The 13,011-nt window shown below is 34.7% G+C and overlaps 2 protein-coding genes and 1 pseudogene across 2 annotated transcripts; 2 read left to right on the top strand and 1 right to left on the bottom strand.

Moving 5' to 3' along the window:
• The first annotated feature begins 65 nt into the window (after positions 1-65).
• LOC112088950 lies at positions 66-1,382 on the top strand (annotated as a pseudogene).
• A 1,696-nt stretch (positions 1,383-3,078) lies between these two features.
• Positions 3,079-4,789, top strand: LOC18024733. The gene is made up of 3 exons (XM_006407707.2): positions 3,079-3,230; positions 3,393-3,890; positions 4,127-4,789. Exons 1-3 carry the CDS (start codon positions 3,152-3,154, stop codon positions 4,645-4,647), a joined length of 1,098 nt encoding a protein of 365 aa, XP_006407770.1. The 5' UTR covers positions 3,079-3,151; the 3' UTR covers positions 4,648-4,789.
• Positions 4,790-5,273: 484 nt separating this feature from the next.
• On the bottom strand, positions 5,274-10,682 carry LOC18024732 (protein DETOXIFICATION 43). The gene is made up of 13 exons (XM_006407706.2): positions 10,550-10,682; positions 8,819-8,945; positions 8,354-8,733; positions 7,803-7,972; positions 7,566-7,701; positions 7,300-7,396; positions 7,025-7,125; positions 6,632-6,795; positions 6,471-6,542; positions 6,241-6,357; positions 5,969-6,064; positions 5,702-5,823; positions 5,274-5,606 (listed from the first exon to the last, which is right to left on the bottom strand). The coding sequence occupies exons 2-13, from the start codon at positions 8,899-8,901 to the stop codon at positions 5,546-5,548; spliced, it is 1,599 nt and encodes a 532-aa protein (XP_006407769.1). The 5' UTR covers positions 8,902-8,945; positions 10,550-10,682; the 3' UTR covers positions 5,274-5,545.
• Positions 10,683-13,011: the final 2,329 nt, after the last annotated feature.

Here is a 13,011-nt window from a genome sequence, read left to right as displayed (position 1 = left end):
TCAACGTCTTTCTTCCCCATCTCATTCATCTTTTTTTAACCTTCAAGCACATTATTTTTTTATCAATGGCATCTTCATCCAACAATCCTTTCAATGAGGAGAATGATGAAAGTTTAGATGATGCATTTGATGATCTTTTTGATCAAAAATTTGACACCGCGTTCTACTCTTTACTTGAGCGTCAAGTCGATCAAAAGAAGAAGAAGAAGAGGGCATACATTGAAAGACATCGCGAACAAGGTCATCACCGATTATGGGAAGATTACTTCAGCGAAAATCCTACATATCCTTCCAATTTATTTCGCCGCCGTTTTAGGATGAACAAGACATTGTTCATGCATATTGTAGAACGGCTATCCAATGAAGTCCCATTTTTCCAACAAAAGAGAGATGCTGCTGGAAGACTAAGTCTTTCTGGGTTACAAAAATGTACGGCGGCAATTCGGATGTTGGCATACGGTACTGCGGCTGACGCAGTTGACGAGTATCTACGTCTCGGTGAAAGTACTGTAATTTCATGTTTAGAACATTTCACCCAAGGAATAATATCTTTGTTCGGGGATGAATACTTAAGAAGACCCACAAGGCAAGATCTTCAACGTCTACTTCGTGAAGGAGAGAAACGTGGATTTCCCGGGATGATTGGTAGCATTGATTGTATGCATTGGGAGTGGAAAAATTGCCCGACCGCTTGGAAAGGACAATATACACGGGGTGCGGGAAAACCAACAATTGTCTTAGAAGCTGTAGCATCATACGATTTATGGTTTTGACATGCCTTTTTTGGACCTCCAGGTACTCTAAATGATATTAATGTCCTAGACCGCTCACCCGTTTTTGATGACATATTACAAGGTCGAGCTCCAAAAGTGAGGTTCTATGTCAACGGAAATCAGTATAATCTGGCATATTACCTAACTGACGGTATTTATCCCAAATGGGCAACATTTATCCAATCTATTTCCGGTCCCCAAAGTGAAAAAGACACTTTATTTGCTACATGCCAAGAATCAACACGAAAAGATGTCGAAAGAGCGTTCGGAGTTTTGCAAGCCAGGTTCGCCATTGTTAAAAACCCAGCTCTTATATGGGATAAAGCAAAAATTGGGAAGATTATGAGAGCATGTATCATATTACACAATATGATAGTGGAAGATGAAAGACCGGTCAACTCTCAATATAATTTTTCTGAATTTCAACAAGGAGAAGGAAGCAGAACTTCAGAAGTCGATATGACGTATTCAACAAATATGCCCACAAATATCTCTAATTTGATCGGGAATAGAAATTAAGTTCGTGATAACCGAATTCATCAACGTTTGAAGGCTGATTTGGTTGAAAATATTTGGCAAAAATTTGGATCAATTCACCCTTCCAATTAAATGTATTCTACTTTCAGTATTTGTATTTTGTTATTTTCTTAATAATTTTAATAATTTGTTTTTTTAAATAACATATCATGTTATATATCTGTGTTTTATGTTTTTATTTTTTTTTAAATTTAATATGAATTATTTCGATTTATAACAAAATTAAAAATAAATATTATTATTTTATTCATATAAACCCCACACATGAGTTCATGGTTGGAGGGATCAAATAGGTTAGGGTTCATCACCCAAAAAAAAAAATACAAAAATTAAATTAAATACCTATGAACCCCAAAGAGGGGTTCATGGATGGAGATGCTCTTAAAAGTTTGAAATTGCAAATTTGCAATGAAAGTGAAAATACTAAAGAACCGAGTTTGCATAGCCAAATGGGTCTGCATTTTCTTTTATCTGCATGTACGGTTGGGCCCTAGCCCGTTTAGTTTCCGTTTTTATATAAAAGGAAATGATTAAAAAAAAAAAAATTGTGCATTTTCTCTTTGGTAACTGGATTTCGGTTCCTTTTTTTGTATTAAACAAAAAAAAACACCTATTTAGATGGGCTCAAACATATTCTGGCCCTAAAGTAAAATAAAATGTGTCCCGATAGTCACATGTGTAGTAATGATATGCTCGTATTAATTTATGGGTAACAACTTACAACAAACAACGATTAAATTTGATGAAAAAGAAATTGCAAACGAAAGAAGATATAACCATTTCGTAAGTAAAAAAAAAATAACTTTGCTGCAACGTGGAGGAAAACCGGCCGCATGGGCGTTAAGGCGTCGAGTGAATATCATCAATAGATGGAAAATGGGACCCACGACATCTCGTAATTTTGTGATGTGTTATTGCACATGCGCTCGCTGACTATAGCATAACCTCCTCTAGTCATAATATTGCACATGCTTCTGATTTTTTATTTTGCCCTTATGTATGGTCATGGATATTAAATTCATTTAAATCGCAATTATTATTATTGAAACCAGCCAACAACACCTTCCCTCGCTCCATAATTTACAGTTGCATCTGCCGCAATTCCCGTTAAGAAGATCAAAACAGTGCATAAACCTGAGATCCTATACACTTCTTATACGATCTTGTTAAGAATTATAGTTTTTGAAAAATAATCTGTTTTTGAAAGTGCGTAATAGACAGTAGCTTTATACCAATATAATTACGCTTTTTGTAATTATAAAAGGCATTATTCATTAGTATACACTTAGACTTAATCTACATATGTTTTATAGTTGCTGTCTATCTGCGACTTGGTTTGTTCATTGTTGAAGTCTTGAGATTTGTAAACCTATAAAACGGGTTTGTATTTAAAACGCAAATAGTTCATGTGTATGTGGAGTAGAATTGTAGTTCGTTATTGAACTCTTAAATTACTAAAACGAATTTACCAACGGAAGCCTATAATTATCAAAGAAACTTGGATTGGTGGGCGTGGGAAAACTGAATAAAGGCACAAGTGCCAATACGAGATTAGAGAGCATGAATTAAGGAGAAAGTCGGTTTCAGCTCAGCAAGACAGACAGACAAAATGCATCAATGGGGTCCATCTCCATTGCCTCTTTCTACGTGATTTCCTCTCTCTCTCTCTCTCTCTCTCTCTCTCTTCCCCAACTCGCTTTCAGCTCTTCTTTCTTTTCACTTTTCCTGTATAAAGTCGTAGCATCTCGAGAGCGTTTTCCTCTCACAATCTCAAATTCGGACCCAGACTTCTCTCTCACTTACTCGTCTCTGAGGAAGAAACAAAAAAAAAAAAAGAGAAAATGGCAGTGCCTAAAGCCATTGTTCTACCTCTCTTACTAATCGTCTGTGGTGCTGCTCTTGGAGCTCCAGCTTACGAAGGTAAATCTCTCTCTCTCTCTCTGCATTTGCTTTTGAAAGTCTTGATTTTGGAAGATGGGTCTACTCTGCTTAGGAATCTGTATCAAGATTTTAGTGTATTTGGAGTAAAAGATTCGATCTTGGTCTGCAGATCTAAGATTTCTTCTCTGTTTATAACTACAGGATACCTTCGTAATGGGAACTTCGAGGTGCCCCCAAAGAAAACCGACATGAAAAAAACAGTTCTAATCGGAAAAACCGCCTTGCCCGAATGGGAAACCACCGGTTTCGTCGAGTACATCGCCGGCGGTCCTCAACCGGGAGGCATGTATTTCCCGGTGGCTCATGGGGTCCACGCCGTGAGGCTCGGAAACGAAGCCACGATCTCTCAGAGATTAAAAGTCAAGCCAGGTTCTCTCTACGCACTCACGTTCGGTGCGTCGAGAACTTGTGCACAAGACGAGGTTCTTCGAGTCTCTGTGCCTCCTCAGTCCGGTGACTTGCCGCTTCAGACACTTTACAACAGCTTCGGAGGTGACGTGTACGCTTGGGCTTTCGTTCCCACGACTTCTGAAGTTACTGTTACTTTCCATAACCCAGGGGTTCAAGAAGATCCCGCTTGTGGTCCGTTGTTGGACGCTGTCGCCATCAAAGAGCTTGTTCCTCCAATGTACACCAAAGGTAAGCTTTGGTTTGCTTTAGCTTTTAGCTTTAACTTTTCGGTTTTATCGGTTTTTAGAAATTCGAAATCATATTAATTTGTGATATGAATTGTCTCATTTGGCTAGTTCGAGATGTTGGTCTCGTATTTTTGGAGGTTTAACTCTAAATAACAACACCAGTCTGATCCAATTTTGGTTTTTATCAGTTGGTGGATGATTTTGTTTCATAATTGGTTTATTTCCGACAAATGACAGGGAACTTGGTGAAGAACGGAGGGTTCGAAGAAGGACCTCATCGTCTAGTGAATTCGACACAAGGAGTCCTTCTCCCACCTAAACAAGAAGATCTCATATCACCTTTGCCCGGTTGGATCATAGAGTCACTCAAGGCAGTGAAATTCATTGACTCCAAGTACTTCAATGTCCCCTTTGGACAAGCCGCCATCGAGCTCGTTGCAGGCAAAGAAAGTGCCATTGCACAAGTCATTAGAACTTCACCAGGTCAAACCTACAGCCTCTCCTTCGTTGTTGGAGATGCTAAAAACGACTGCCATGGATCCATGATGGTTGAAGCTTTTGCAGCCAGAGATACTCTGAAAGTGCCACACACTTCAGTCGGTGGAGGTCACGTTAAGACGGCGAGTTTCAAGTTCAAGGCGGTCGAGGCAAGAACTAGAATCACTTTCTTCAGTGGTTATTACCATACCAAGAAAGCTGATATTGGATCTCTTTGTGGTCCTGTCATTGATGAGGTTGTGGTTACACATGTCCGTTAAGCTCTATCACGACTGCATCGTGCGTTCTTAATTTCGGCGTTAGATTGCTCCTGGACTTGGTTCTTTGCTTTGTATGGCTTGCTCCTTTTGGAATTAAGTTATAGCCTTCAAGTTAATTAATGGTATAATATATGTTGTGATATGAGAAGTTTTGAGCTAAATGAAGAGCAATTCTAATAACCAAGACCTCAAAAAGCTAGAGCAAGAACTTATTTGTAAATCTTTAAATAATTAAAAATGCTACAAAACTGTAATCTATTGAACTTGAAAATTTAAATTAAAGTGTAAAGTTTGAAACCGCCCCCCCCCCCCCCCCAAAAGTGTAAACTTTTAAGTAGTTGAAAAACTCTAGAAAACACTTGTAAAAGTGAAACTAATAAAAAAAACTAATAAAGTTGAGAAAGAATATGATTTCGGTTTCTGACTTTCTGAAATCGAAACCTTACTCAAGATTTACAGTCAAATTTAGTTTTTTTGTTTTTTAAGATTTAAAACTTAGAATTGGTTAGACTGAATCAATTTTGATATTGTTTATAAAGTTTCAATTTTTTTATAGGTTTTATACTAGGGTTAATCAAGAATATAACTAAATTTTGGTTCTTAATTAAGGAATACCAAATTACACCGGGCACAGCTGTTTTTTTTTGTTTCTTTCATAAACATCAAACACCAAAGAGAAGTCGGGACCAATTTGAACCACCTAGCCTAACAAAACATCCCCACAAAGAAAATGTCTAGCCAGGATGCACTAAAAGATAAACGTTTGGTCCAATTATTTTATCCGAAATTGTTAAGATAACAAGATAACGGTCTTTCGAACAAAATGTGAAAACACGAGAAATAGAAACTAAAAACGAAAAAGATGCATATATCTCGTTATTAATAAAATAACTAAGTCCTAGGAAGATAAAGGCGATCGTCCACGCAAGTATCTCCATGGTCCAGTTCCGGTTGCTATCCTGCATAATTTAGTACACGAGTCAATACTGCTGCGTTTTACTATAATGGGCTGTACACACTTTATTAAAGACCCATCAAGGCCCAATTAAATTACCTGGCAATTCCAGTAATAGCTCGGAGGCCCATATAGATCGTAAGAGCTATCCATATTCCTAGAAAACCATTGAATTTTGCCATGTATATTATTGCTGCAATGCTTACGGCCGCAACTCCTACCTGATTTATCACAATTGATTCACGAAAAAAACAAAAGAGAGAGTCAAACTTTAAGAAATACATGCGAAAAAAAAGAATTAATCATTTGATTACATATAACCCAAAAATATATATATATATATTAATTAAAGAAAATAGTGCGTACCATGGAGTATGCAGTGTAAGCAAAATCAGATGCCCCAAAATTGACTCCGTCCAATACAAAAGCGAGTGAGTTTATTGGCTGTGTTGCTGCTACAAACTGATGTCTCCCACATAAATATACATAAATTCTTATTAGTAATTTTTACTATAGAGGTTAATCTTCTTCTTTTTTTTAATCAAAAAAATTTTCTCAACTAGAATAAGATATCATTGTCGGTTGATCTATTTACTTAGTATTTATAATTATTGTTTATTTAATGGTATTATTAGTACCGGTATCCCAATGGCGATGAGGTGAATAACGGTAGGGTCCTTGGAGAATACTCCGGCACCAAAGTATAGGCCCAGACCAACAAAAACGGACAGTCCAAGGCCTAACACAAAACCCATCTGCATATCAAATTCATCTATTTTAGTTACAATTTTTCGAAATTTGAGAAGAACAAAATCTCTAGGGATTGGTATTGTTCCATTACAAGAAGGAAAGTAGATCAAGACATAACCTGTAGAACACGGGATGCAGCAGCAGTCACTTTGTTGAAGTCCTTCTCGGCAAAAGAACAAGCCAGAATCGCCTGCAAAAAGATTAAATTAAATGATGATTTCCATATTTACAACTTGATCAAAAATGATATGTTAAATAATACATTACATTGATTTATACCTGACCAGCAACGGCAAGACCATCGGCGAGGAGAGAAGTAGTTAACCAGACTTGTAAGCAGATCTGAAAAGCAGCCATTGGTGTTGCTCCGAGCCGAGCCGCCATTGCTGCTGCTAACGTCTGACAAAACGTCACAGCTATGGTCCTCGCCAGCAATAATGACCCTTTCATTTTTGTGCACACAATGTTACTACTTGTTAGACATCCACAGTTCTGTATATTTTCAATATTATCATGTAAATAAATAGTATTTTTTGTCAATTCTGCAAATATATAATTGAAAAATATAATAATATTTTCACAATACTTTAGATTTTTTTTTTTTTACTTTTGTAGTAAACTTTACTTTGATCATTGTAAGGAAAATAGACTTTAGTGAATATGTGTCCCTACCATTTCTAAGGAACTTTCCGAACTGCAACTCTCCGAAGTTTGGTGGCATCAAGTTAACTTTCTTCGCGAGGCGGATGAACAATATTAGTGTCATGAAGTACCTTCACATAAAACAAAAACATTATTTTTTTTTTTAATTCTATGAATGAAGATCCTGAAATGTGGACTAATTTCCGAGAAAACAAAAACTCCACTAGTTGGGCCCGATTCGAGCAAGTCTATTAATTTCAGTTTCACATTTGCATGTGTGAAAAAAGTTGAGAGCTTTCTCTTACTGAGAAATGACATGGGCAATGGCAGCACCGCTAACGCCAAGACGAAGCACAAAGATGAAAATGGGGTCGAGAATGATATTGATAATATCTGCCACGACTGTTTCATGAATCAAGATGAAATATGTTAGATTAGACTCATAATATGTATCATATAATCCACGACTGTTTCATGCATCAAGATGAAATATGTTAAGATTAGACTCATGATATGTATCATATAATAAGAAGGCTATTTAATTAAAAGAATGATCAAAAATGTAACATACGTGTAGCATAGAGAGGAGTTTTGGTGTCCTTGAAGCCACGAAAGATGCCTTGCATTGAAAGCGATAGAAGCAATGCAGGAGCTCCCAATGATCGTATGGTCAAGAACTTGTGCGCTGGTGATAATACTGCCGAATCCTGATCATCGAAAGTCAACGCAAAAATCAGTCAAAACATTTTGTCCAATCCAATATTAATACTGTATGTGCATGTCTATCTATGTACATATAATCTTTTACCGGTTTCACTCCCATGACGCCTAAAAGCACCTTAGAACTGAAAATCAAGACAATAGCTTGCACAAGGCCCAGGATTAACCCTATGATCATGGCCGTTGATGCCGATTTGATAGTCTTCTTTTCTTTTTTATTCGCTTTGTTTGATCCGCTGCTTGACTTTGTAACCGGAGCTAGTTTCACAACCACAAAAAACAAAAACAAAATAATTAGTTACTTCATTACATTTTTTTTTAATATAAGCATTGCTTAGTTTTTCAAAATATGTTCAAGTGTAAACAAATTTTTTTTTAGTGTAAACATAAACCGAAAAATAACCCGTTTGCATTGTACGCTTATATTTAGAATAAATAGATTTTGTTTCCAATACCCACATTAACGTGAAAGCAAATAATAAATGCAAAAGTTAATCTGAAAACGTTAAAAAAAAAAAACATAAGCAAAAAGTTTATAAAATATGAAGAAACAAAAAATGCAGATTAACGCTAATTAATACATAATCTAAATCTTCATAATGTTAAAGATGGTATTAATTTGGCCATTGTGGGATTTACCTGGCGTTTGCTGCGGCTGGTTGGTGTTGTTACTTGTGGGTGACGCAATGCCTTTTTCCAAGGAATCTTGAACAGCTAAAGTATCTGCATGAACCTGCAGTTTAGCTTTCTTTGCTTCTTCTTCTTTCATCATCTTCTCCATCGTGTCTTCCTCAGCGACAAAGGAAGTTGTGACGCTCACAATCGGGAATATCGTAATTCTAGAAGCTTGATTGAATATCGCAATGGATACTCCAACCGCTGCTAGCTCAACCGCTCCTAAACGCCCGATAAAAGCGGTGTCAATCAGAGAGGCTATTGGATCAGAAGCTAAAGCCAAAGCCGCCGGAAACGCCATGCTTAGTATCTCTCGCCCAATCGCATCCATACTGAATACATGCCTGCAAATTTTATTTATAAAAAAGACGTTATGCATCACTTTTACTCTTAGTATTCACCACTTCATACGAATATACACACACTTACGTTAAATCTTTGAAGATAACAAGAAATGGGATCGGCTTGATCACGCTGGTTGGAACCGAAGTGAGATCACCAGTTTCCGTCATCGATCTTCTCCTTCCAAACTGTCTCTTTGTTTAGTTTGTCGTGTCTGAAAATATCGCAAGTGTTTTCGAAGAATCGAATAAGCAAAGGGAACATTTATATAGCGACTACTGTATGTACAAATGTATGTGTATTTATAGACACGTAATGAGCATGCATATCTTTAGTATCTAATTTTAAAACAAAAGTATGATTTCTTCTACTTTTGATGAAAACAAAAAAAAAAGAGAAGGTTTCCTTCCCTAACTATTTCATGCTCTTTATTTCCGTCCAAACTAAAGACGCCAATAATATGTTTTATTTTAAGGAAATAGGAACAAATAAACATCTATTAAATGATCCCATGATAACTTTTTGTCATACCCTTCTTAACTAAATCTTCTAAGATTTCTTAAATAAATAGTAAAAATATGCAGGTACTGATGAACTATAACACAAAATATAATAATCAATGGTACTGAAGCTGACCGTGAAAGGATATATCTTTTTTCATCGAAAGTTTTCTTACTTGTATTCATCATATATAGTGGGACAGAGTTTTAATTTCTCCTTAGATCCTCATTTATTTTGTTGATATCTTCCACTAAAAAAGTAACATTTTACATAATTGAAATTCACTAGTTGCCGAAAATGTGACTTTATCATTAAATAGCAATTAATAATTTGAAAGTTTCGTTTTTTCTCGTAATTGTTAAATTAAATTTAAATATTATAGTTAAAGGAAGGCGATAGTTGAAAAATAAATATAAAAAAAAACATAAAAGATGGCAACACAGACCAACACAGGTGATTAGTACATATTTGTATATAGTGCGTGTCGTGTATGTAATTGTTCCGTAAGATAAGGCCATCTTTCCCAAAGCATCGATCCACGTCTATTTCATTACCAACATTACCACTTCCCCAATTCATTTTTTTTTTTAAATTGACACATATATCCTAATATAGTTAATTATGTTCAGATTGTTACTTAATACATGAAGTCATTATAATTTCACGAGGTTGTAATATGTGTCAATCAGTACATGTTAATTTGGAAACAATAAATAATAAATTGTGTTTATTTATAAGTTTTATGAATTAATATTCAGCACCATTAACAAAAATGAAGAAAGAAGATATTAACGACTAACATATATGATATATCTGGCATCGTGGTCGTATGATTTATACTCATTCCGTTCTCTCAGTTCTATATTTTGGGATTTTCACACGCTTGATGAAATTATTTGCAATATCATATAATACAACTTTACTCTTATAATTGACTTTTTTAATATGGTCAAAATTATATTATGATGAGTTTAACTGGTATGTGTAAAATTAAGAAAGGAGACATTATTTTAGCATAGAAAATTAGAAACATTCATCTTTGTGGAAAAAAAAACGATCTTAATATATATTCAAAAACAGGGGACGTAGATAATAATTAAGGTCGGATTTTATCCACCAACCAATTCTTAACAAGACGATTTAATTAATCCATAGCACATATGTATAGCCTTTCTCACCGTTATAATACATGAAACTGTCCTTAAGTTGAGATATATACACTTTTGAGATATAGAACATAAATGCTATTAATCAAAAAACATAAATGCCATAATAAGAAGCAATCAAAGAACTTAATTGTGAGATATTTGGAGGTACCTGTATGTAGTCAACGCTTATATAAGTAATCACGTGAAGTTGAGATCATCCGTGAGTGAGTGAGTATTGGGAGAGTTTAAAGGAAGATAATTAATAGGCGTGTGCCAGGAGTAGTACTTGGCTCCAATTAAATAAGTGTGTGCCAACACTTGGCTCCAATTTATACACAAATTCCATTCATATTCTCTCTCTCATTTTTGTCCATATGTTAAAAAACTCTGCTTTTGGTATAAAGCAATGCACATATCCTACTTTATTTACTTTATTATTTTGTATATTAAATTTTTGTTAAAAGTTGGGTATTTCAGCTATGGAAATTATCGGACTTGTAAATATATGCAACTTAATTCTAAAGTTTTCTAAACTTGTAGATAGCAGCACTTAACACACCACATCATTCTCAATTTCCTACGAGATACGTTACATCTTTACATGATAAGTTTGCAAATTAATATATGCACATATTTTCGGAATTGTAAATATATGCTACGTAGTTACATCGTTCTGACTACAACGACATGGTACAGTACTAGTCATCGCGAGACTACCAGTTAATCGGTCCTGTAAATTAGTAAACGAATTAATTTGTCGATTAGTCAGTTTGGTTGTCTTTTTTACCGATCAAAGAAATTAATTAACAATTTGAATACTCTGGCCAGAGCGCAGAGCCGGTTAAGAGATTTGGAGTATGAATTATGAAGTATTCGGATTTGCGTATGAAACTAAAAACATTTTTAGTGAACAGAAAACGTATGAGAGACGTGACGTAGTCGCTGAAGTCACAATCAACGTAACTGTCACAATCAATGAAACAGTTCTTACAACAAAAGTGGGCTACGTAGGATTCCCAATTAAGATGCAACAATGATCAATTAATTTAACATTCATTCGTCTTTTCTTTCGCATTTGTTAATACTTAATACAGTTTTTTTTTTTTTTATCATGCGCCCTCACCTTACCTAATAATTTTTTCCATCACGATACCCATTGAACTACATTCGATACCTCACGTTTCTTATCATCTACTTTTATAAGCTATCCTATGTTTGATTAATTATTTAACTATGCGTTGATTGAATGATTCACATCTCAAACTATTGGCAATGATATGCAAAATGATTCGTGGATGAAATTGTTAGATTTTTTTTTCTTATTAACTTCTTGTTGAAAATCTAGTCTGTAGTGCGCACTCTAAATTCAAAAGATACAATTATTTGACAACACAAATAATACTTTGGTATAAAGAGTACATGAAAAGTACAAATGTACCATTACTTAAATATTTAATAGAAAAACACTTGACGTCTCTCGGAAATTATTTAATTACAAAGACATCAACACTCCAGAATGACACCATTATGTCTACTCGCACAACGGCACGAGCAACTATTTTTATATTGTCTGGTTTCTTTATTAGTGTCATTCTATATATATATTATAAGTCAATTTTAATACAATACTGAATTTACGTTCTGTGGCGACGAAGAAAAGAGGTCGCAATAATAGTCACACATCCTTCAACTAAATAAATTAAAACGTAACCATTGGACGTATTGATAGATTTGGAGAGCCTATGAGGAGGGAAGACATTTGTGCACCTATGGCCCCAAATGGGCCTAGCGTTTCAAGATGAGTTGATTAGTTGAGAACTATGAATAAAACTAGAGATATTTGTATACAAGTTTTTTATCTCTTTCTTTTTAAATGCATGCAATGTCAATATTTTATGTAGCAAATATGGAATATCGCAAATAGTTTAAACCTTCTCGTCATCTGTTATCAACGATATGGTACAAGAGAAATCTCCGGTAAAAGTTCTTTTTTGATAATTTTTTACTGCTCTCAACCAAATTTATGGAAATTAAGTAGGTACTGTGCAACGACTCAGTGAGCTATCATTCCTTCAGTCTAACTCGTTCTTAGATTTCCTTCAACCAAAAAAATATGAGAACTAAATAAGTACAAATGAAAAATCACTTTTCCGTTCCCGTACAGACATTGACATTTATGAAAGGTTTTCGTAATAAAGAAAGAAAATGATGAGAAGTAAGTGTTTCTCATATTAATCAAGAACTAAAAGCAAAAGATAAATACTATTTTTTTCATACATATAAAAAATGATGGACGTAAATCGGGGATCTCAAATTTTAAAACGTGGGATATAAATATGCAGTAAATATAGAGATATGTAAAGAAAAGTACAGTATATAACTATACATAGTTCCATTTGGTTTATTATTTTTCTTTGTAAATTTGGTTTTGGTTTTATATATATGCATCACAAGTTGATAAGATGTAGATTTGCAATCCATCACAAAACATTAATTAAACACACGAAAAATTACATAATAAATTTCATCATTGCTTCTCATTTGCATGATTCCAAAACTTGCAAATGCCTTTAGATACCATACTCTCTGATTCATTTTATTTTTGACACCAAATCTCTGATCGATTATTAA

The sequence above is a fragment of the Eutrema salsugineum genome, unplaced genomic scaffold (assembly GCF_000478725.1).
Source record: "Eutrema salsugineum unplaced genomic scaffold, Eutsalg1_0 scaffold_13, whole genome shotgun sequence".
NCBI classification, from domain to species: Eukaryota; Viridiplantae; Streptophyta; class Magnoliopsida; order Brassicales; family Brassicaceae; genus Eutrema; species Eutrema salsugineum.
Note: the sequence above shows the minus strand (reverse complement) of the source record. Positions and strands in the feature narration are given on the sequence as shown.

What these genes read in the sequence shown, in the direction of transcription:
- LOC18024733 (XM_006407707.2), top strand. Translation starts at nt 3,152, where the DNA reads ATGGCAGTGCCTAAAGCCATTGTTCTACCTCTCTTACTAATCGTCTGT. An exon ending in TGGAGCTCCAGCTTACGAAG is followed by an intron (nt 3,231 to 3,392) that starts GTAAATCTCTCT and finishes TTATAACTACAG; the next exon opens with GATACCTTCGTAATGGGAAC. An exon ending in TCCTCCAATGTACACCAAAG is followed by an intron (nt 3,891 to 4,126) that starts GTAAGCTTTGGT and finishes GACAAATGACAG; the next exon opens with GGAACTTGGTGAAGAACGGA.
- LOC18024732 (XM_006407706.2), bottom strand. Translation starts at nt 8,901, where the DNA reads ATGACGGAAACTGGTGATCTCACTTCGGTTCCAACCAGCGTGATCAAG. An exon ending in CGGAAAGTTCCTTAGAAATG is followed by an intron (nt 6,796 to 7,024) that starts GTAGGGACACAT and finishes CAAAAATGAAAG; the next exon opens with GGTCATTATTGCTGGCGAGG. An exon ending in GCTATTACTGGAATTGCCAG is followed by an intron (nt 5,607 to 5,701) that starts GTAATTTAATTG and finishes TAAATTATGCAG; the next exon opens with GATAGCAACCGGAACTGGAC.